The sequence below is a fragment of the Thamnophis sirtalis genome, unplaced genomic scaffold (assembly GCF_051295495.1).
Source record: "Thamnophis sirtalis isolate CommonGarterSnake01/CBP01778 unplaced genomic scaffold, rThaSir2_p1.2 scaffold_9, whole genome shotgun sequence".
Lineage (NCBI taxonomy): Eukaryota > Metazoa > Chordata > Lepidosauria > Squamata > Natricidae > Thamnophis > Thamnophis sirtalis.
The window spans coordinates 18,063,949-18,085,432 of NW_028261389.1; the positions used below are offsets into that span (position 1 = coordinate 18,063,949).

General features: G+C 42.9%; 1 protein-coding gene across 5 annotated transcripts in view; it reads right to left on the minus strand.

The window, feature by feature from the left end:
* The window catches only part of DENND5B (DENN domain containing 5B), a 135,457-nt gene that overhangs the window by 16,068 nt on the left and 97,905 nt on the right, over positions 1–21,484 (minus strand). For all 5 annotated transcript variants that reach the window (XM_087722967.1, XM_087722968.1, XM_087722971.1 and 2 more), the window contains 6 exons: positions 20,874–20,955; positions 15,755–15,883; positions 15,149–15,270; positions 7,092–7,237; positions 5,319–5,437; positions 2,343–2,530 (listed from right to left, as the gene is read on the minus strand). In XM_087722967.1, the coding sequence (XP_087579093.1) occupies positions 2,343–2,530; positions 5,319–5,437; positions 7,092–7,237; positions 15,149–15,270; positions 15,755–15,883; positions 20,874–20,955 (786 nt within the window). The remainder of the gene's footprint in view (positions 1–2,342; positions 2,531–5,318; positions 5,438–7,091; positions 7,238–15,148; positions 15,271–15,754; positions 15,884–20,873; positions 20,956–21,484) is intronic.

The window sequence follows — 21,484 nt, forward strand, 5'->3', positions numbered from 1 at the left end:
TGTAACTGGCGTTTGGACAGCTGAGGCAAGAGACGCTTTATTGTGCTCCAAGACACTATGGACGTTGCGGAGCCGGTGTCGAGTTCCATTTCACAGGGCTTCCCTTCTATTGTCACCGTTAGTTGGATCTTCTTCTGCAGAAGGTGGCAAGAGAGGTCGTGGTTAGAGTTGCGGAGGATTGCATGGCAGTCCGTTCTAGCTTTCTTGGTTCGATATGGCCGAGACCCCTCGGGTTTGGACTCTGGAGAGGACATGGGTTGCGCTGCCCGGCACACCCGAGCGATGTGGCCCTTTCGTCCACACCGCTGGCAGAGGGCTTGTCTGAATCTGCACTCAGCTCTTTCGTGATTGCCTCCGCAACCACTGCATGCAGATTTAGAATTGCCCTTCTTCCGATGCCAGCTCTTCCTGTTCGCCTCCTCAAGGCGGTTAATGTCCTCATCCTGGGCTTCCGTCTCGGAATCTTCACTTTCTGAGTCTGGTGACCCGGCCACAGTATTGAAAGCGTTGGCAGCCTGCGTGGACGTGGCAGACCGGGCTTTTGCGATGGTCGCTAGGGAAGCCTCAGCCATCTCGGACGCCCGAACTTCATCAAGAGCGGTTTGAAACGACAGATCTGTTCTAGTCAGTAACCGCTTTTGAAGCTTGAGGTCTCGGATGCCACACACTAGGCGGTCAAGGAGAGCCTCATCTAGGTCTCGGAACTCACAGTGCAGGGCGGCTGAGCGTAGTGCGGCAACGTAGGCGCTGACGGATTCCCCCTCAGCCTGGCTCCGCTGGTGGAAAGCGTGCCTGCGGGCTATCTTGGACGGCGACGGGGCATAATGGCTTGTCAACTTTGACAGGAGTACGGGCCACGGGACGGCCTTAATAGGCTCCGGAGCGGTAAGAGCCCTGGCAGTATGGAAAACGTCTTTGCCACAAACGGACAGGAAAAATGCGCATTTCCGCTCGTCCGTCAACTCGGTTAGGTCGTGAGCGACCAAAAAACACTCGAACCGAGCTGTGTAAGACTCCCATGTTTCAGAGCCATAGCTAAATGGCGCGAAATTTAACGTGGCCATTCCTGTCAGCCAGCGACGTCTCGTCGCAATAGACTTAAGCGCGGTTCTAGTGACTCAGCGAGTGACTTCAGCAGTAAGTGACTTCAGCTTCTCGTACCTCAGTTTGGCAATCCCACCTTCGTCGCCAGTGGTGTGTACCAAGGACCTGTGGGTAGCCAGGAATGACTGAGGCAGAGACGGGAACAAAAGGCTAACAAGTTTATTCCCTCAAATAACAAGCTAACAGTTCAGAACCGGCTTATAACAAGAATGCCGCCGCTGCTCGTTGGACAGCTCCCTATTTATACAGGAGCTGTCAAACGATCAGCCAATCAGGTGTCGAATTGCTTCCCGCTTAAACTCTTTGTTCTGGCGGCTGCGCAGAACACAACAGCAGGGACCGCCACAAACCGGTTGAAACCCACCCCTGCAGCCAACCATACTGTAGGTTTTAATGTGGGGCAAGTGATAAACCCCTGTCAGCATATCATGGCACAAAAGTGTCAACTTTTGGCTTTGCAGTCAATGTCTGGCTTGAGGATAGAATGATATATTACCTGTTTTTTTCATTATTACTGTTAAATAGCAGGCCACCTATGCAGACAACTTTGACAACTGTAAAAGACGCATTATATTTATGGAGTGCATGATGATCAATAGCCACCAGTTGTGGTATGTATCTTCAATTGTTGGGAAACAAAAATAGGTAGGACAAGGTTACAGCTGTGAGGCTGTGAGAATTTCTTTCTTCTCAAAGAAATATAATTGCTTCAGGTAGCCTTTCTTTGCTTTCTTTTTAAAATGGTCCTTGATTTTTTTTAAAAAAAGTTCAATGCTTTTATATTCACCATAACACTGAAAATAATAACAAAAATGTATATTTCAGAAATTGGGACTAGTCTAGCCTGAGAAAATTTTGGCCCATTATTACTAATTTTATATTAAAGCAGGAATGCTCGTTATAAAAATCTTAGTTCCTAAATATCATCAGATTCTGGCTGCAATTTATGGGATGTCACTGAAGAATTAGAACATCTAGAGCAGGGACGAGTTGGAAACATCTGGACTAAATGTTCAATGAAGCTTAAAAGCCTGGTAGAATTCTGAATTAATAGGAGCTTGGCCTGACACAGTAAGATCCTTATGTATCTACTAGATGTGGGAAAACTTATACCTGTAGCACCAAGTCCACTAAAATTCTAAAGATTTCTCTCTCATTGGCAAGAGATTTTTCCCCATAACCATCCTGTATGCCTGATATCAGTGCAAGAAGCTATTACTGAAGGTAGCTACTCGTACTTGTATTCTTCCCAGTGAGGGAAGTGATGCTCAATTTCCGGGCCATAGTTGGGGATTTTTGTTGGGGTGGAGTCCGGCACTGTTTTCCCAAATCTTCTTCTGATGATGATGGTAATAACTCTCCAATGAGGATCCGTTCCAAGCTTCCGTCATCAACACCTTTTCCCAACCATCTTCCACAAGGAAACCTGAAGGTAGGAGAGGAAGATTCAGTTGAGTTCTGGGTTCTTGCCAAGACAGGATTAATTTCACAACATCTTGCATACACGTGTTGCATATCACATTTTCTGTTTGAGATCACCTGCAGAATCAATATATATATCTTAGCCATGAAGATTCCTACAGCCAGAGGGGAGACATTATTTGCAGTATCAACTCTTCTGCACATTAACTGATTTCCTAGAAAAAAAATATTTGCTAGAAAAAATGATTGAGATTTGTTTTATTTATATGCCGCCCTATTCCCAGCGGGACTCAGGGCGGCGAGCAACTCAAGGGGGGAAATGGATCACAAAAATATAAGACAAGCATTTAAAATAGCCAACAGCCACACAAGTCGAGAGGGGAAGGGAGCTCATCAACCCCAGGCCTGCCGACACAGCCAGGTTTTAACGGCTTTTTGGAAGGCCTGGAGAGAGGTGAGGGTCCAAATCTCTGCGGGGAGTTCGTTCCAAAGGGCCGGAGCTGCCACAGAGAAGGCCCTCCCCCGGGTCGTAGCCAGATGGCATTGGCTGGTAGACGGAACCCGGAGAAGGCCAACCCTGTGTGATCTAATGGGTCTTTGGGAGGTAATTGGCAGCAGGCGGTCTCTCAAGTACCCAGGTCCAATACCATGAAGGGCTTTATAAGTGACAACTAGCACCTTGAAGCGCATCCGGAGACCGATCGGAAGCCAGTACAGCTCGCGGAGGATAGGTGTAACGTGGGTGTACTGGGGTGCACCCACGATCGCTCGCGCGGCTGCATTCTGGACGAGTTGGAGTCTCCGAATGCTCTTCAAGGACTGCCCCATGTAGAGCAATTACAACGGGACACGGAATTGTGCTGGTTTTTGGCTAAACAACATAGAACCTGAAGTGTTTTTCTAGCTATGTTGTGCTTCCTGAGAATGCTCACTTTCTCCCCCTGCCCCCCCCCCAAAGCACGATGTTCCTACTAAGATAAAACCTTTTTTTAAAAAAAATTCAGAGCAGAGAATGCTTTTCAACTTTTATAGCTGTAATATAATCAAGAAAAACAAAATACAAATGCTTGTACAGAAAGCAAATCTGATTTATAGAGTTCAATTTCCTTGTCTGATTTGGTCTAGCTTGGTTCAACTTTTGACTTTCCATTAGCAGATGAATGCTTTGGTCGTGGTGTTTTGCCTTTTTTGGATCTGTTGTGAAGAAAAGGATATCCTTCTACTTGAAAACTTGCAGATTTCTTACAAAGTACTGCCAGACTGGACAAATAATTATTTTCTCTTTGAACAATTAGAATCTACTTTGAGATTACAATCTGGCGAACATTAAAACCCCTCAATAAAAACTCTTTTAAATTTTGCAGTCACAAAGCTTTAAACTATGGTCTCTTAACATCTCACATTAAAAAAAATTGTTCCCAAATTATTTTTCAAATTAGTATTTGCAAACAGCAGTACATTTCTTCAGCCTAAGTAGTAACATTAATCTGCAAGAGTAATATGCTAACCAAAAGCCATACAGGTAGCCCTCGACTTACGATGATCGGGATCAGAATTCCCGTTGCTAAGCAAGGCAATCGTTCAATGAGTCACACCCAAATTTATGACCCTTTTTGCCACGGTTATGTAAATTACTGCAGTTAAATGAATCACGTGGCGCAGTGGTTAGCATGCAATGTTGCAGGCTAACTCTGCCCATAGCGTGGAGTTCGATCCTGATGGAGCTTGAGGCTGACTCATCTTTTCATCCGGGTGGATAAAATGAGGACCCAGATTGTTGGGGGCAGCAATATGCTGACATTGTAGATCTCCCAGAGAGTGCTATAAAACACACTATGGGGCAGTAGATTAGTCTAAGTGTTACTGCTATTAAATGAAATTAATTAAATAAGTGGCAGCACCCAACTTTTGATAACATGCCCGTGTGCTGTGATGGTTATAAGTGCAAGGATCCAATGTAAGTCACTTTTTCAGTGTGACCGTAACTTCAAATGGTCACTAAATGTATGGTTGTAAGTTGAGGACTACTTGTACATGAAAACAATCATACTGAGTTATGCAAGGACATGAAAACAGAGTCGCATCTCTGTGGCCATTTAGGAACGGTGCACTTTTTAGATTTTTTTTTTTTTTAGATTTTATTTAGCATTTATAGGCCGCCCTTTTCCCTGAGGGGACTCAGGGCGGCTTACAATAGTAAGGGAAGGGGAGTGAAAGACAAAATACAGAAAAAAATGTGAAATAACTAAAAAAAAATACTAAAACACAACATTCACTCAGCATTCGGGAGGGGCAAGAGAATTTATCCCCAGGCCTGACGGGCTAGCCAGATCTTAAGGGCTGTGCGGAAGGCCTGGACTGTGGTCAGGGTACGAATCTCCACGGGGAGATTGTTCCATAGCGTCAGAGCAGCAACTGAGAAGGCTCTCCTCCGGGTAGTCGCCAGTCGGCACTGACTGGCGGATGGAATACGGAGGAGGCCCGCTCTATGCGATCTGATGGGACGCAGGGAGGTTATTGGCAGGAGGCGGTCTCTCAGATAGTCAGATCCACTACCAGGGAGCGCTTTATGGGTGGTAAGTAAGACCTTGAATTGCACCCGGAGATCCACAGGCAGCCAGCGCAGCTCGCGGAGGATAGGTGTTATGTGGGCGAACCGAGGTGCGCCCACAATCACTCGCGCGGCCGCGTTCTGTACTAGCTGAAGTCTCCGGGTGCTCTTCAAGGGCAGCCCCATGTAGAGCACATTGCAGTATTCCAGCTTAGAGATCACTTGTGTTTTCCATGCTTACTTATAGGTGTGCCCAGTGATTTCATTCCTGACCATGACACAATCCACGAGCCACTTGGCTAACAGTCCTGAATTGTCATGTCCTATCTGGACAGTGGTTAGCTTCCCCAGGTTTTGACACTGTAGAAGAAGAAAAAAAGGAGGAGGAACATTTAAATCCTAATTGCACTCCTGGCATACACAGTAGGCAAAAATCACCTATCTCCCCACTTTTTTTTTCTTTTTCTTTTGCTTAAAAAGACAAATAAGGTTGGATTGATGAAGCTTGCATTTATTTGTCTGAAGTGGTGTAGGGGGTTGGACTAGAAGACCTCACTTCCAACTCTGTATATTCTATATTACAAATGAATGGTCTGCGTGAACAAGCTGGAGTCAAAGCAATTGTGGTCTAGTCCACATATGTATCCATTGTTTCATGACTGTATGGATTGCTGAAATCCAATGAGACAGACAGAAGGTATGTTTCAGCAATTGTCACTTCCAGGACAAAGCAGTTAATTCATTCAAAGAGCCATTTGCCATCCAGGAGAGTAAACAAATATAATACCAAATGATGGACCCGCACACTTGAATAGTTTTGCTGACTGACAGATAAATGCGTGAAATCAGGCTTCCGAAAGCATTATTGTTTGAAGCAATGTGGATGTTTTCGCTCATATTTCAGCTTGATTGCTCATGAATTCAGATATGGGGGAGACTAAGGCTAAATACGCTTTCCTTAAATAAGGCTACATTTGGAACCCTTTATTACCCGGTGTAATAAAATACAGGGAAGTGAACACCTGTCATCATATGAACAGATTTTTTTTTAAATCAGAATGAACAAATAACCATTTCCTTTTATTTATTCTATTAGCTGACAATAATATTCAAGCTCTTATGAATTTGATTGGTGTCCTTAACATCATTCTGGAAATGAAACATCACCAGAATATCATGTTATGAGCGATGGGAAAAAAAGAAGATATATACTGTATTTAAATAAATTGGCTTTACTGCCAAATCTTTAAAAAAAGGAAAACAGTGGCAGGATAAAATTTGTTCTGTTGCATGTGAGAGCAGAGGTAAGCATGTTTCTTTCCCTACCAACAGCTTTGTGCTGTACACATCATTTGTGCGTGCTTTTTTTTTTTAATTGAAAATTTTGAAAAAAAAAACTTTTACAAATGTTTACTTCCCTCCCCCTACTCTCCCCACCCAAACCCCACCCCTCCCAACTTTCCCTCCCCCGACTTCCCAGAACCAATACAGGGTATAAATCTTTAACAAAAATATTCTAAAATAAACTTAAAAGTAAAAAGTTAATATCCTCTATCATTTGAGCTTTAACTCCTCTTTGCTAGGCTAACTCTAAACAGATTATGTCATTCCTTGTTGCCTCAATCATAAACTATCTGGAATTTCTTAATCCCATATTTATTTTGAGTATAGTCAATCCATCTTCTCCACTCCAATTTATATCTCTCATTGGAATGGTCCTTGAGATATGCTGATATTTTAGCCATCTCTGCTAAGTTTGTTACTTTTAATGTCCATTCTTGAATAGTAGGCAAATCTTCCTTCTTCCAGTATTGCGCCACCAGCAGTCTTGCTGCGGTTATTAAATGCAAAATCAGGTTAGTCTCTATAACTGTACATTTGTGTGTGCTTTTGAAAGGAATGCTGTGCTATGCTCAAACGTTTATCCCAGTTTTTTGAACAAGTACTTCCAGACAGACACTCAAAATCCAACACTTGCCATAGCAGACAGGGAAGCACAGGATGCTGAACTCACCTCAAAGGTCATTTCTAACAAGTTCTTTGGAATCTGCATAATGCCAGTATCCCCCAGTTCTCCAGAAGCACAAATCCAAGGATTTGATGTCGTGATTACGTTGCTTAGCTTTTTAATGGGGATAATCACAGTTCTATATGGGATCACTGTAAGAGCAAACAATGATAATTACACGTCTATCTAAGCCAGCCATAAATACATAAAGACAGCCTTCTAGCAAGAAATACTACTAAAGTATTGCAATATCAGCAAAAAAAGATCCAAATTAGAACAGCATTGAGATAACATAACTGTTACCCAAACATATCATACCGTCATTTTGCCCCAGTATCCTGTACAGCTAGTCCTTGACTTATGACCATAACTGGGACCCAAACTTCCGTTGCTAAGCAAGATGGTTACCTGTGTTGCACCTGATTTTCTGTGGGGTTTTTTGCCATTGTTGTTAGGTGAATCACTGTGGTTGTTAAGTGAATCATGCAGTTGTTAAATGAGCCCGGCTTTCCCCCATTTACTTTGCTTGTCTGAAGCCAGTTGGGAAGGCGACAACTGGCGGTCACATGACTCCCGGACCCTACAAGTGTCATAATGCACGCTGATTGACAAGCACCTGAATTTTGATCATGTGACCATGGGAATGCTGCAGTGATTGTAAGTACTAGTCATAAGTCACAACATAAGTAGTCACAAAATAAGCCTAAGACTGAAAATCAGGCTTGTCAGATGTTACATCTTTTCTATCCTGCTCTATGGAGTAGAGAGTTGGTCTCTTGACAGAAAACTACTTGAAGAAACTAGAAGCATTTGAAATATGGATTTACAGACAGCTGTTACGTATAAGATGGGTTGACAAAATCAGAAATGAGGTGGTGATAACCATTAAAAAGCAAACGTTAGAATATTTTGGACATGTGATGCAACACCTGCAAAAATATGCCATACTTCACTTACCCGTATTTTTCAGACTATAAGACGCACCAGAGTATAAGATGCACCAGGATTTTGAAGAGGTAAATTTAAAAAAAAATTTTTTTTTAGCACTCTGCAGGTCTCCCAAACCCTCTGCACGCCTCGTTTTTTGCAAAAAACAAAAAGGCATGCAGAGCTTTCGGAGGGTTGTAGAGTGCTGCTGGGGGCAAAAACGAGAAAAAAATGGCCCATTTTTTGCAAAAATAAAAACCCCCAACAACCTGCATGCAGAACATTGGGAGGCTGGTAGAGTGCTTGGGTGTGTGGGTGTGTTCAAAAACGGCCCCTTTTTTGCTCATTTTTGCCCTCCCCAGCCCCCAGGAACATTTTGCAAACCTAAACCTTCTACACATCAAATTTTTCAAAGGGGGGGGGGGGTTCGGTAGGCCAAAATGCTGCATTCATTATATAAGACGCATCCAGATTTTCACCCTGTTTTTTTTGGGGGGGGGGGGGAAGGTGTGTCTTATACTCTGAAAAATACGGTGATCCTCCAGGGAAAGATTGAAGGCAAATGAGGTCAAGGCTGAAGAAGAACATCATGGCTTCAAAATCTAAGGGCCTGGTTTGGACAAAATTGAGCAGCACTTTTTCATGCGGCTGTTGATAAAAATAGGATCACCAACACGATCGCCAACGTCCAATAACGGATATGGCACAAGAAGAAGAAGAAGAAGCAGTCATAAGTCACTTTTTTCAATGCCGATGTATGTTTGCTGAATGGTTGCTAAATGATTGGTTGTAAATCAAGGACTGCTTGTATTCAAGGCTATAATATGTATATTGCATTTAAGTGCTATTGCCAATGAATATTGATTGACACATTTCTATTTAAATGTTTTCTGAATAGAAGAGTACCACGTTATCTTAAGGGTTCTATTATGTGTCAGCAACACATTTTTAAATCAGAAAATTATTGCATAGAGGCAGCCCAAGTATTAAAGAGAGAAGAAAAACATTCCACATTGTGTAAACATGATAAAAAGTAGCCCATATTCTGAAAGGCAAATGGATTTTTTAAAGAGGAATTTCAGTCACACATTTTGAGAAGTAGTTTCACAGAGTCCCCTCCTTCTCTCACATAATACAAGGCTACTCTGTTTTTTCTATTATTATAAAACATATTACCAAACCACCCCCCAAATACATTCGTTGTATTCGGTTCTCTCCTGCTTTTTAACATTTATAAGAAGCTGCTAGAAGAGTCATTTGTCTTTTAGAGGCTTCGAGATCCAGGTGAGTTACATTATCAATATGCAGATTATACCAAACTGTCCATCAGCACCCCAGGCTTGACTGAAGAGAACCTCGCTACAGTGACCCAAACTTTTATTGTCACTTGTCTACATTACTACTCTGTTTCCCTGAAAATAAGACCTCCCCAGATAATAAGCCCAATTTGGCTTTTGAGTGCATGCACTAAAATAAGCCCTCCCCTGAAAACAAGCCCTCTTTGAAAAATATTACAACACAGCAGCAGCCATGAGGTGACCACGCTTGCCACCTCTAGCGCCTCAAAAATAAGACCTCCCTGAAAATAAGGCCAATCACTTATTTCTGGGGTCAAAAGAAAATAAGACCCTGTCTTATTTTCGAGGAAACACAATACTACGGTACTGCTACTGAAATGAAACTACATGGGGCTACCTTTGAAGATTGCTCAGAAGCAACAATGCAGAACATTTGTTGGTTGGCACTCATAGCCGTGAGCATAATTGCACTTCTGTTTGCAGACTCTGCAGTGGCTTCCAATAGATTTCTCAGAGCAATTCACAGTGCTGATTTTTAAGTTGTAAATCTCTTTTAAGCCTTCCCCTGCCTTGTACCTGCAGGACTCTCCTCTCAAATAAGAACAGACTCATCCAAGATTTCAATTCTGGGGAAATTTGCTGGTGGTGTCCCATCATCATGAGGTTTTGTTGGGCTGAGGTAAGCTTTTCATTCATGGCCTCTGTACTTTAAAACAACCTCCCCCTAGGAGTTAGGTTTGGAGGTAACCTTGTAAAAGTTAGCTAAAGTACTTATTTTTCATTGTGCACATTAAAAGTTAAAGGTTCCCCTCACACATACGTGCTAGTCGTTCCTGACTCTAGAGGGTGGTGCTCATCTCTGTTTCAAAGCCGAAGGGCCAGCGCTATATGAAGACATCTCCGTGGTCATGTGGTTGGCATGACTAAACGCCGAAGGCGCACGGAACGCTGCTACCTTCCCACCAAAGGTAGTTCCTATTTTTCTACTAGCATTTTTACATGCTTTCGAACTGCTAGGTTGGCAGAAGCTGAGACAAGTAACGGGAACTCACTCCATTTTGCAGCGCCAGGGATTCAAACCGCCAAACTGCCAGCCTTTCTGATTGACAAGCTCAGCATGTAAACTTGCTTGCTTGTGCACATTAAAATTGTTTAAATATCATTATGCATTTTCAGTACTTGGGTATTTCGGAGGCTAAGTTTGGAAAAGTCAACAATTAACAAAATAAACCAAACTTCCCTGTGGGGATGCTGAATTCTCCCCTGCACAGAAGAGAAAATAACATCAGCATGACTTGGCTAGCTGAAAGGATGCATCTTGCATAACAAAATCTTTGGCTTTTTATTGTATACTAACGTATGTAGCCACTAGGTGTTGCTGTTACTGCACAACCAAAATGGGAAGACAGATAAATTTAGAAACTGCAGATTCATGTCATTTTTATTTTTAGAAAATTGGAAAAACATCAGAGGCAAAATCAAATAAAACAAGCCCAAACCAAAAACAACAACAACAACAACCAGTCATTCTTGTCCTCCTGTTTCCATAGCAGCAGGTTAGGGCATCTCTTACCACAGAATGATGCTCATAAATGCATGTTATTTGTAAGATACATAATACAAACGTGTAAGATAGAAGTAAAGGTTCCCCTCGCACATATGTGCTACTCATTCCCGACTCTAGGGGGCGGTGCTCATCTCCGTTTCAAAGCCGAAGAGCCAGCGCTGCCTGAAGACGTCTCCGTGGTCATGTGGCCGGCATGACTAAATGCCGAAGGAGCACGGAACGCTGTTATCTCCCTGCCAAAATTTGCTCCTATTTTTCTACTTGCATTTTTACAGGCTTTCGAACTGCTAGGTTGGCAGAAGCTGGGACAAGTAACGGGAGCTCACTCTATTAAGCAGCGCTAGAGATTCAAACCGCCGAACTGTCGGCCTTTCTGATCGACAAGCTCAGCGTCTTAGCCACTGAGCCACCGTGTCCCTTTAGGAAGGTGGTTCTGTGAGTTGCCATCCAATTTTTTCCACAATGCTGCCAATATATCGTTCCAGGGCATTGTGGGAAATTAAGACAGGAGCTCTCAAAAACCAGACAATGGATTGTTTTCTATGGGTTTCATCCTTGTCTGTTACGCTCCTAGAGATGCCCTGTTAAATCTCTCAAGGTATCTGCAGAGAGAATCTGTCTCACTCTTGGCACGTGTTTAAAGAACAATTTTCATCCATGTCTACATCTTCCCTTGTCATTACATTAAAAATTGGCAAGAAAAATCGTAAAATGGAGCAAAACTCACTTAACAAATTTGTCACTTAACAATGTAAATGTTGGGAGGGGGCTCAATTGTGGTCATAAGTTGAGGATTCCCTATGTCAGTTCACAGAAGGGAGGTGGGCAAAGGAAAGCATCCTAGACAGGACCCTCTACAGAAGAGACCTAGGAAAGTAAAGGCAAGGAAGGTGTTTAGCCTACAATAAGAGTAGTGTTGGTACTCATGGTTCCGGTTTCTTGGCTGGACCCCCTCTAAGGCCTGACACAAACAGAAGAAGTGCACTCAGGTTCCTGTCAATTAAAACAATGTCACCTTGTGGGACTCAGGAAGCGTGTCTTCTCTGTTGCAGTGCCTGCCCTGTGGAATGACACACTTCCAGAAATGTATCATTTCCATCCTAATGTCATTCATAAACTAATTAAAACTTGATTGTTCTCCTAGGCCTCAGGATAGGGCGTTTGCAGAATCCCAATGCTTTTGGGTTTTCTATTGATAGTTAGTACTCTTCTGGCTGGTTGGCTGGTTGTGTTCTCCCTCTCCCTCTCTCTCTCCCTTCCCTGTATGTATGTATGTATGTATGTATGTATGTATGTATGTATGTATGTATGTATGTTGTGGCCCAGCAGGAGCCGTTGGAGCTGCCGATGGATTCCGATAGCGAGGAACCCTATAGCAGTAGACTTATATACCGCTTCATAGGCCTTTCAGGCCTCTCTAAGCGGTTTACAGAGAGTCAGCATATTGCCCCCAACAATCTGGGTCCTCATTTTACCCACCTCGGAAGGATGGAAGGCTGAGTCAACCCTGAGCCGGTGAGATTTGAACCGCTGACCTGCTGATCTAGCAGTAGCCTGCAGTGCTGCATTTAACCACTGCGCCACCTTGGCTCTATGAGTCTGCTATGGAAGATGTGGAAGACCCTGGGCAGGGTTCAGACTCAGAGCAGGGACCAGAGAGGCTGGTTGGCCACCAGGAGGCGCCTGAGGCATGGAGCAGTAGGGAAAGATCAAAGGGAGTTTGTCCCTGATGCCAGGCAACAGAGGGCGGAGAAACGGAGGCAGCAGTTATGGAGAAAGATTCATAAGAGATAATTAAGCCCAGATGGTTGTGGCATGGTCCCTCCCAGAGAGTATATAAGAAGAGACTTTGGGAGGAGTCCTTTTGCAGGACACAACAGTTCATAATAATCTGGAGAACTCCTTGTCTGGTCTGCCTTGTGTTCCCGTGTCTGTTGGAGTCTGGGTTGCTGCCAACGTCTTGCCAGTGAGTCGTGTCTGGGCTTTCAGCCAACAGGATTATAATTGCTGTGAATAAAGAGTGGCAAACAGCTAAGCCTGTGTCTGGACGGAGGGGGAGGCCAGAACGTGTGTGTGTGTGTTCGTTCGTAGATTTTCACGGGTGTAGATATGCTGGTCTTGTTGTATTCGGGTCTTTTCCCATGTAAGATTTTACAAGCCATGCAGAACCATTAAGGAGTGGGGTAGATAAAATATATCAACAGCACGATTAGAAGCGTTCGTATTGTCTTGGGAATCATTAAAAAATGAAAGGAAACTACACTGCATGTATGAAGAGGTTGTAAATCAGCAGGACTTGGGAAAAAAATGATAGCAAACCAGGGCCATATGGAGTGATGTTATGCTGATTCCCAGAAGTTCTTCACCTTTGCTGGGACCAGATGGCTGGATTTGGCCCAAGGGACCTTCAAACAGTAGCCCAGTAACATCTCTGACTCAGCCTAAACCCCCTTGCAGATTTGGTGAAAAGACAGAAATCCTGGATCATTCAATGCCTGATATAATAAGTTCAGGATAATGAGTATGACACACGTTATTTTTTAAAATATATAAATTTTAAAAACCTAGAAAATTAAAACAGATTGGGTCAGGATCCCACAGTATCCAGATTAAAAGTATTTTGATTGCTCAGACCATTAACCCTCTTTTGCTTGGTCACATTTTAAAGAGAAGAACTCCAGCAGCATTTTCCAGACAACCCATGGATCAGAAGGCATTATCCAGATATTATATTTTGTGCTATTATTCTTGGCTCAAAAAGCACAACCTGACAAAGGGGGTGGGATGGGGCAGAGAGAGGGAGAGGACCATGGTATAAAAAGGTAAAGGTTCCCCTCGCACCTATGTGCTATTCGTTCCCGACTCTAGGGGACAGTATTCATTTCCGTTTCAAAGCGGAAGAGCCAGCACTGTCCATAGACGTCTCCATGGTCATGTGGATAGCATGACTAAACACCGAAGGTGCACGAAATGCTGTTTACCTTCCCACCAAGGTGAACCCTATTTTTCTACTTGCATTTTTTACGTGCTTTCAAGCTGCTAAGTTGGCAGAAGCTGCGATTATTTCACTATATTATTTGTAACTTTAAAAGAAACCCAGTGTCTGTTATAGAAGCAGCCAGAAAACAAATACATGAATCTTAAACTTAAAATCATCACAAATTAATGAACATGTCAAAAAATAACACGGACTGATATTAGTGCGAGCCATCTACTAGAATGCTATAGGTAACCGGATGCTTTATACAATCCAATATGTTTTTTCGCTCAAAGTGTTTTGTTTAATTATTTTATCAATATCTGCCCATCTGTTAATGTAAAAATATTCCATTTGGCTTAAATGGAAAAATAGCAGATACAACAAAAACAAATCTCAGTCTAAAAGCAGCAATTAAAAAAGCTTCAGGGTAAAATTTACTCATTTTCAAAAATAAGCAAGTTAATCTGGTAATGGAAACATTTAGAAACTAGAGATGTTTCCTCCAGGGGGTGTCCATAAATATAAACAAGGAACTCTAAGGACTCTAGCATCTGCTAGGTAAAATACAAGGACACACACCTTGCTAATTTTTTTTTTAATTTTTCAGATTCTTTTTAATTTAAACACATAATGTGAAGTTAGCATGCTGCAAGCAAAGCAAATTGCATTATCATAATTTCCAGAAATGTTCCTGGATCCACAATTATCCTGAAGGGATTCTCTGCTGTCTGATAAAGGAGTTTTATGCAGGGGTGGGATTGAAAAATGTTAGCGACTGGTTCTCTGCCCGGTTGCTCCATAGGCGTGGCCATGGTGGGCGTGACCTACTTGGCCTCCTGCATCACGATTCGGGGAGGGGGTGTTTTCGCCCTCTCCAGGCTCCAGAGGTTTTTCTCAAACCTCCGGGAGGGCAAAAACGGCCCGTTTCTGAACTTCCAGGAGGCCTGTTTTTCACCCTCCCAGAGCCTCCAGCGGGCCCTGCACTTACCTGGAATGAACAGGCCATGTGGAGACTCCTGGGAGGGGGAGAAGCAGGGTGGGTAGGGCCAGCCAGTTGGCGAACCAAATGTAAAATTAACATCCGGTTCGTCTGAACCAGTCCGAACCAACCAGCCATGCCTGCCCAGCCAGAGAACCAGTTGTTAAGTTATTCTAGTTCCACCACTGAATAACATATATTGTTCTGTGTGTCCTGTGATAATTTCCAGAAAACTCCAAATAATTCCCTTTGGGTGACTTGATTATAGGGTTTTTAATGGAAGTATAAAGTCAGCCTTCTATCCCTACTTACTTATGGTAGTGAAGACACTTGTAAAGCAGAAGTAATTCACGGCATTGAGAGAAAGAAGGTGATAGAGAAATTGTTCCCGCTCTTCTTCACAACGCAGGAAGGCATACCGCTTGTAGAGTTTCCTGCAGGGAGTAAGAAATATCTTACCGACAATAACCTGGGTTAGATATTCATAAAGAATTTAAAGAATTCTTAGCTGAAGAATCTGAGTGATGTAACAAAATTTAATTAAAACTCTCCCCCTCCTCCATTTCAATTCTAGGCTAGTCCTGTTTTCTGTCTTTCAGCCTCATAATTTGGAACTGAATGGAGAGTTAATGGCCATGCTTCGTTAAGGTTGATAGTACTACTTTCTAGGACATTAAGTGGAAAAGCTACTTTGGAAGAATACAGGATCTTCACTGAAACTTAAGTTACTTCAATTCCCAACAAACAAAGGTTCTTAATATTCAGGTAGAACTAAAAAGATGCTTCATGGGCAATCCCAAATTTGTTTAATTAGTAGGAAGCCCCCTTTGAGTTTGATTAACTTACTCTTGGAAAAGATTCACATCCAATTGGTACCTGAAATGAGGATTCGGGAAGGACCAGCCTTGGAGAACTTACCTTGCCAGAGCTTGATTAGAGAGGAGCTGCTTCAGATGTTGAGACAATAGTTTCTTTTCAAGAGACAGTCTTATCCATGCCCGGGCCCGACCGACATCAGTTTTTATTTCACTCATGTTCTGAATGTGCCTTCCGGGGGGGGGGGGGGAAGAGAAGAAGAACCACAATTAATATCTATTGGAAAGCAAATGATATAGCTATCCTTAGTAAGGTGGGTAACCTGAAATGGCTGAGCAAATACAAACATACTTTTCAAGTAGACAGCTATTTGACGTTACAACTGCCAAAACATTTTAGGGAGATACTTACGCGAGCGAGATTTGAACAGCTTGACACAATGGTTGGATATGGCAGATTCTATTCTATACCCTACAACAGTGAAGGAGAACCTTTTTCTTATGAGTTGCCAAAATTCTGCACACGCGTACTATCGCGCGCGCACATGTGCCCACTCAATCTCCCTGGCCAAGTGCGCATGCGTGCGCAACCCCTGCATGTAGGGAATGGTAATAACATTACAAATTAACTGATAACATGACGTTGCCTGGGCATTTATTTATCCTAATCCATACGTCCTCAAAAATAATCCTGGACACACACACACACACACACACACACACCCTCCCTAGCTAAGAAGAGAAATTTAAAAGGGAAGTCTACATGATTCACTACAAAACTTCACTATGAGTTTTAGCACTGTTGTTATAGGAATAACGGGGAGGAAGGAGTTGTTGGCCACCTTGAGTTATTAAAAATAATAAAGGCAGAGTAAAATAGAATAAATAAATTATGTAAAGGAAAAGAGTAGCTTAGCAAGCTGAAAAAGCTTGGTCGCTAGCCCTGTGCAACTGTTTTCAGTTTAAAGACCATGCTTAGTCTTTGTATAGTGTGTTGGGGAAACCATTAAAAAAGAATCCCATATTTTTTGGATTACAAGACGCACTGGTGTATAAGATGCACCAAGATTTCGAAGAAGTAAGTAAGAAAAAAAAGTTTGTCTTCCCAGCTCCCAGGAGTGCTCTGCAGGCTTCAGCAGAACTGGGGGAAGGCAAAAATGCCCCCGTTTTTACGAAAAACGACTGTTTTTTGCAAAAACGGAGGCGTTTTTGCCTTCCCCCAGCCTTGCTGAAGCCTGCGGAAGGCTGCTGGGAGCTGGGGGAAGGCAAAAATGCCTCAGTTTTTGCAAAAAATGGGATACGGAGGCAGGGCTTCCGGGGGGGGGGGCAAAAATGGTTGTATTCGGTGTATAAGACACACCAACATTTCCACGCTTTTTGGGTGGGGGAAGGTGTCTCTTATACCCTGAAAAATACAGTAATAAACAAGGCTAGAAAGCAAATTGAAATGAAGAAAACGAAAGAAACCAGCCCCTGAAATATATGCAAAATCCACTGATATATGCAAAACGTATGCTTTCTCTCACACTCAAAAGTAACAAAGCAGCAAATTATAGAGAAACCCCAGAGTCTGTGAACCTCAAGTTCCCAGAATCTCAGCCATGGCCCTGTAGTGGGAGAAGTATGAGCTGAAAACTGCATATTTATGAAGGCGCCCAGATTTGATAAGTGACACACCGAAAAAAGTTATGCTAAACAAGCAAACCAAGCCAAGTTGCGCGTAGCAGTTCAAGGCTCAAAAACAAGCTCGTTTTGATGGAGTGGATCCTGCGATTCCGATTCTTTGCGCTTTCTCCCTTCTTAGGCCTAGTGAGGGAAGGGAAGGGATGGTGCAGTGAATATGTGCTGCTTGGAAGAAATGTCCTTCCTAGCACCTCCCTATGCCAGCCCTGCCCCCATTCCTGCAGCAATTGCTGCACTATTGTAGCAAAAGTGGGTTCCGCCGTGTGCCACACAGCTGCAATTCATTTACAACGTATGGAAACTTAAATATATATATACTGTATACTGCAGAGCTTGCTTGCTGCTGCACTGGAAATAGTGCTGCTGTCAACACTTCATTAGCATCTCACAACCTTCGTTCATCAGTTTTTGCACACAATAACAATGCTAACTGTGGTTTCCCCCCCACTGCTTGCATGAAATTAAGAGGTAAAATGAGCCCTTCTGATTCATCCAGCCATTTTAAGAGGGAGATAATCCTCTCCCAACTCCTTTTGTTCTTTGTTAGCGACTCCCACAGCTCCTCTCCTTGAGCTGTGACTCACACAACCATCCGAACTGCTATAAAACAAGACTTGCTTCTAGTGCTTTGCAAGATTTCTTGTAAAGCAACCCCCCCCTCTTTTTTGGGGGGGGAGGGCACAGTCTTTGACAAGCAACTCTTGGAGCTACAAACACTGCACAACCAGGCATGTGATCAAAAGTCCTTGAGAAATATGACAAGCACATTATTTGCTCCCTTCGTGATGAAAAACACTCACTTGTAACTATTTAAAGCCTTTTGATAGGGACTACATCAAAGCTGAAACGTCCCACTCCTCGGATCTTTGATGATGAGTTCCATTTAGAGCCCAGCTTTGGTGACATCAATCATTTTCCTGACACTACCGAGGAAAATGGAAGCAAGCGAGAGCGACAACGGGAGAATAAATAATATTAGCAGCACCCAGGAGAAGCCTAGCAGGCTCAGATCAAAAAGCTAAAAGCTTCGTTCCTGGCTTCTGCTTTCTGTACTGTAAGCATAAATACGCTCAAAGCAATGAGGCAGGGAAGCAGATCAGAGCCAGCAAATGATAGCTCTATTATGCTGCAGCTCGGCAGGGTGCTATAATCTGGGGAAGGAATAATCGTGTTCAGGCTTTTTGCAAGGATGCTTTAAATACCCTGTCCTGGGTACTAGCTTGGATCTAGATCAGGGGTGTCAAAACTGGATTTCTTCAAGGGCCGGATCAACTTTGTAGTTCTCCTCCACGGGCCGGGTGGGTGGGAGGGAGAGACAGAACGGCACCCTGCCAGCCAAAACAGGGAGCGGGAGCCACCGTGTTTTCAGCCTGGATGGCCTCCTGCAGCACCCTGCTGTCCAAAACACGTGCCCCTCCTGCACCTCATTTGGGTTGGGTGCAGCCCCCCGTGCCCCATTTTGGTTGCCAGAGGCACCGTGGGCTGGTTATTTGCCATTTCCAGGCTGGCCCTGCAGGCCAGATTTAAACACCCCGTGGGCCAGATCTGGCCCGCGGGCCTTGAGTTTGATACCCCTGATTTAGATGATTGAAATCAGTGCATATGTGTTTTCTCATAGAACTTGATAATTACAGGTAGTCCTCGACTTACAACTGTATTGTTGAGATTAGCAGTCCATGCAATGGCTGAGCAACCAAAATGCAGTCATGTGACCATCGTAACTTTGGATCTGGGTCATGAGTAGCTTTGGGGAGAGCTAAACTGAAACTGAATATTGTTGTAGAGGCAGAGACAAAAGGGATATGAAGTTTTGGGCTTTTTCAAATGAACTGGATATTTCTGTAGCTCAAAATACTTACACAGAATGGAAATCGCCATGTACACTCGTGAACACATGCAAAATGTATACATTAAGACACATACACAATCAGACAGGAGTAAGCATCGTAACAAAGCAGGTAAGACCTCCAGAAATGGCAATGGGCCATATTACACAATGAATAGATCAACACTGCAGAAAAATAATCCAATTAACCTTAAAAGACCCAGAAAATGCCCAAAGAAACCCTGTGGAGGTGACATAATTCTTTTAGAGGCAGTGGTGGGATTCAGCCAGTTTGCACCTATTCGGGAGAACCGGTTGTTAACTTTCTAAGCAGTTCAGAGAACCGGTTGTTGGAAGAAATCTCCTTTTTTCCCCACTTTATAAAGCTAATCCTGTAAGGAAGGCAGGAAGGAAACATTCTGGTGTTGTTTCTAGCCTAATCTTTATTGCCCTGCTTACAGAAACTGCCTCTCCGGTTAACCCTTATGACATTGTAACAGCTAAGGCGAAGCGCCCATTGACCTGAGTGACATTGAGTTGGCCATGCCCACATGGTCACATGACCACTGAGCCCCGCCTACCCAGCTAGTTATTAGGGCAGAGAACCGGTTGTTAAATTATTTGGATCCCACCACTGTTTAGAGGTGTTACCTGCAAACAACTTGCAGATCGTTGAAGCATTTAGAAAGCAGCTCAAGGGAGGTTTATTCTGGAGTAGATTGATATGGGATGATGATACAGATAGTCCTCAATTTACAACTGCAATTGGGATTTACGGTCTTAAGTTGTTACAGTCATAAGTCAAGGCACCCATGTGACTGGACCTGACTTTACAACATTTTTGTGTGAAATCATTAAATAAATAGTTGAAATCATTAGTTAAACGACAGGTCTTAAATCAAGAACTACATGTAATAATAACGATAGATAGTCCCATCTTCTTTCAAGGGCCTATAGGCAACATCCATAAACTACACTAACAGAGATGTTGTCAAGCCTGAAGGTAACCTGGCTGTGGTCGGTCCCTTTTGGTTGGGGCTTTTGTTTCTATCATGGGTTATCCTCACATGTTCAGGTTGACAGTTTGGCTTTGAAGAGGGAGAGTAGAGATAGATGGAGATTTGCAGCCAAAACAACATAGCTCTCTTATGAGTCAGAACGGCTGGCCGACCAGAGGAGGAGAGAAGTTTCCAAGCAACCAGCCAGTATCCCAATTGGACAATGTGATTTATTGTTTTGAGAAAGCAAGAAACTTTTACTTTTAATGTGGTGGAAAGCGCGGGAACCTTCAGTACTGGCTTTCCACCAGTTTGTGCTAAGATGATGTATCTCAGTGGTTCCCAAACTTGGCAACTGATGTATCTGAATAAACCTGTTCTTTGAGGAAACGGATTGCCTCAGAGTTCTGTTTGCGATGGGTACATTAATTGGAACTTGACAGATGTGATGGATGGCCTAGATGTCCTACATGATTAACTGGAGATTTGAACTGTTGTCCCAGCCTAGTCTACCATTACTGTCCAATTTATACATTTCCCAAAAGGAGAAAATCTGCCTCGCTTCTTTCTCATATTATTTTTATTCAGACTCACAAACCCCCTCCATGGTAAACTGTGTTTGACAGTCTGAAATCTCTAATGCATAGCCTCTTTTTTTTTTTCCAATTTGAAGCATAAATCTTTAAAACCCAAGTTTTAGGAATTAAATGTCCTACCTCATATCACTGATAAGTGAAACTCTTAGAGTAGGTAACATAAAACCCGTGTCAGATTTCCTTCTTTCTGGTCCGACAGCAACTGTAGAGTGGTAGCGAGGAGAAGATTCATTAATTTATTAGTAACATGTTCAGTACAGAAATCTACTAAAATATTAAACCCCTTTGAGAAATCTACCTGAATTAAGTCATAGAAAGAATGTCCTACTTGTCTATGGCAGTTGGATGTCTCTTTTATTTAATCCAGAGCTAAGTCTGAGCATTTAAGGGGAATCCTCAAAAATCTTTTCAAGTCAAGCTTGACTCTTGGTGATTTCATTGACAAGTAGGGTTTTTTTTGGGGGGGGGTGTCAGCCTTGTTCTATGATGCTTTTTGACATTCGAGTCCATTTTCCTGTTCTAGATGGAACTTCATTCACATACTAAGACCAATTAAGTTTAGCTTTTATGCTAGACAGGGCAAGCCAAATGTTGGCACCAAACTAAATTTATTCCGAATTTCTTTTTACACTGGGAAAAGTTTTAATGTAAACTTGCAATCCTAAAATAGAAAAAAAAGCAACTTATACCTAAACAGATAACCTGATATCAGTTTTTACATGTCATATTTT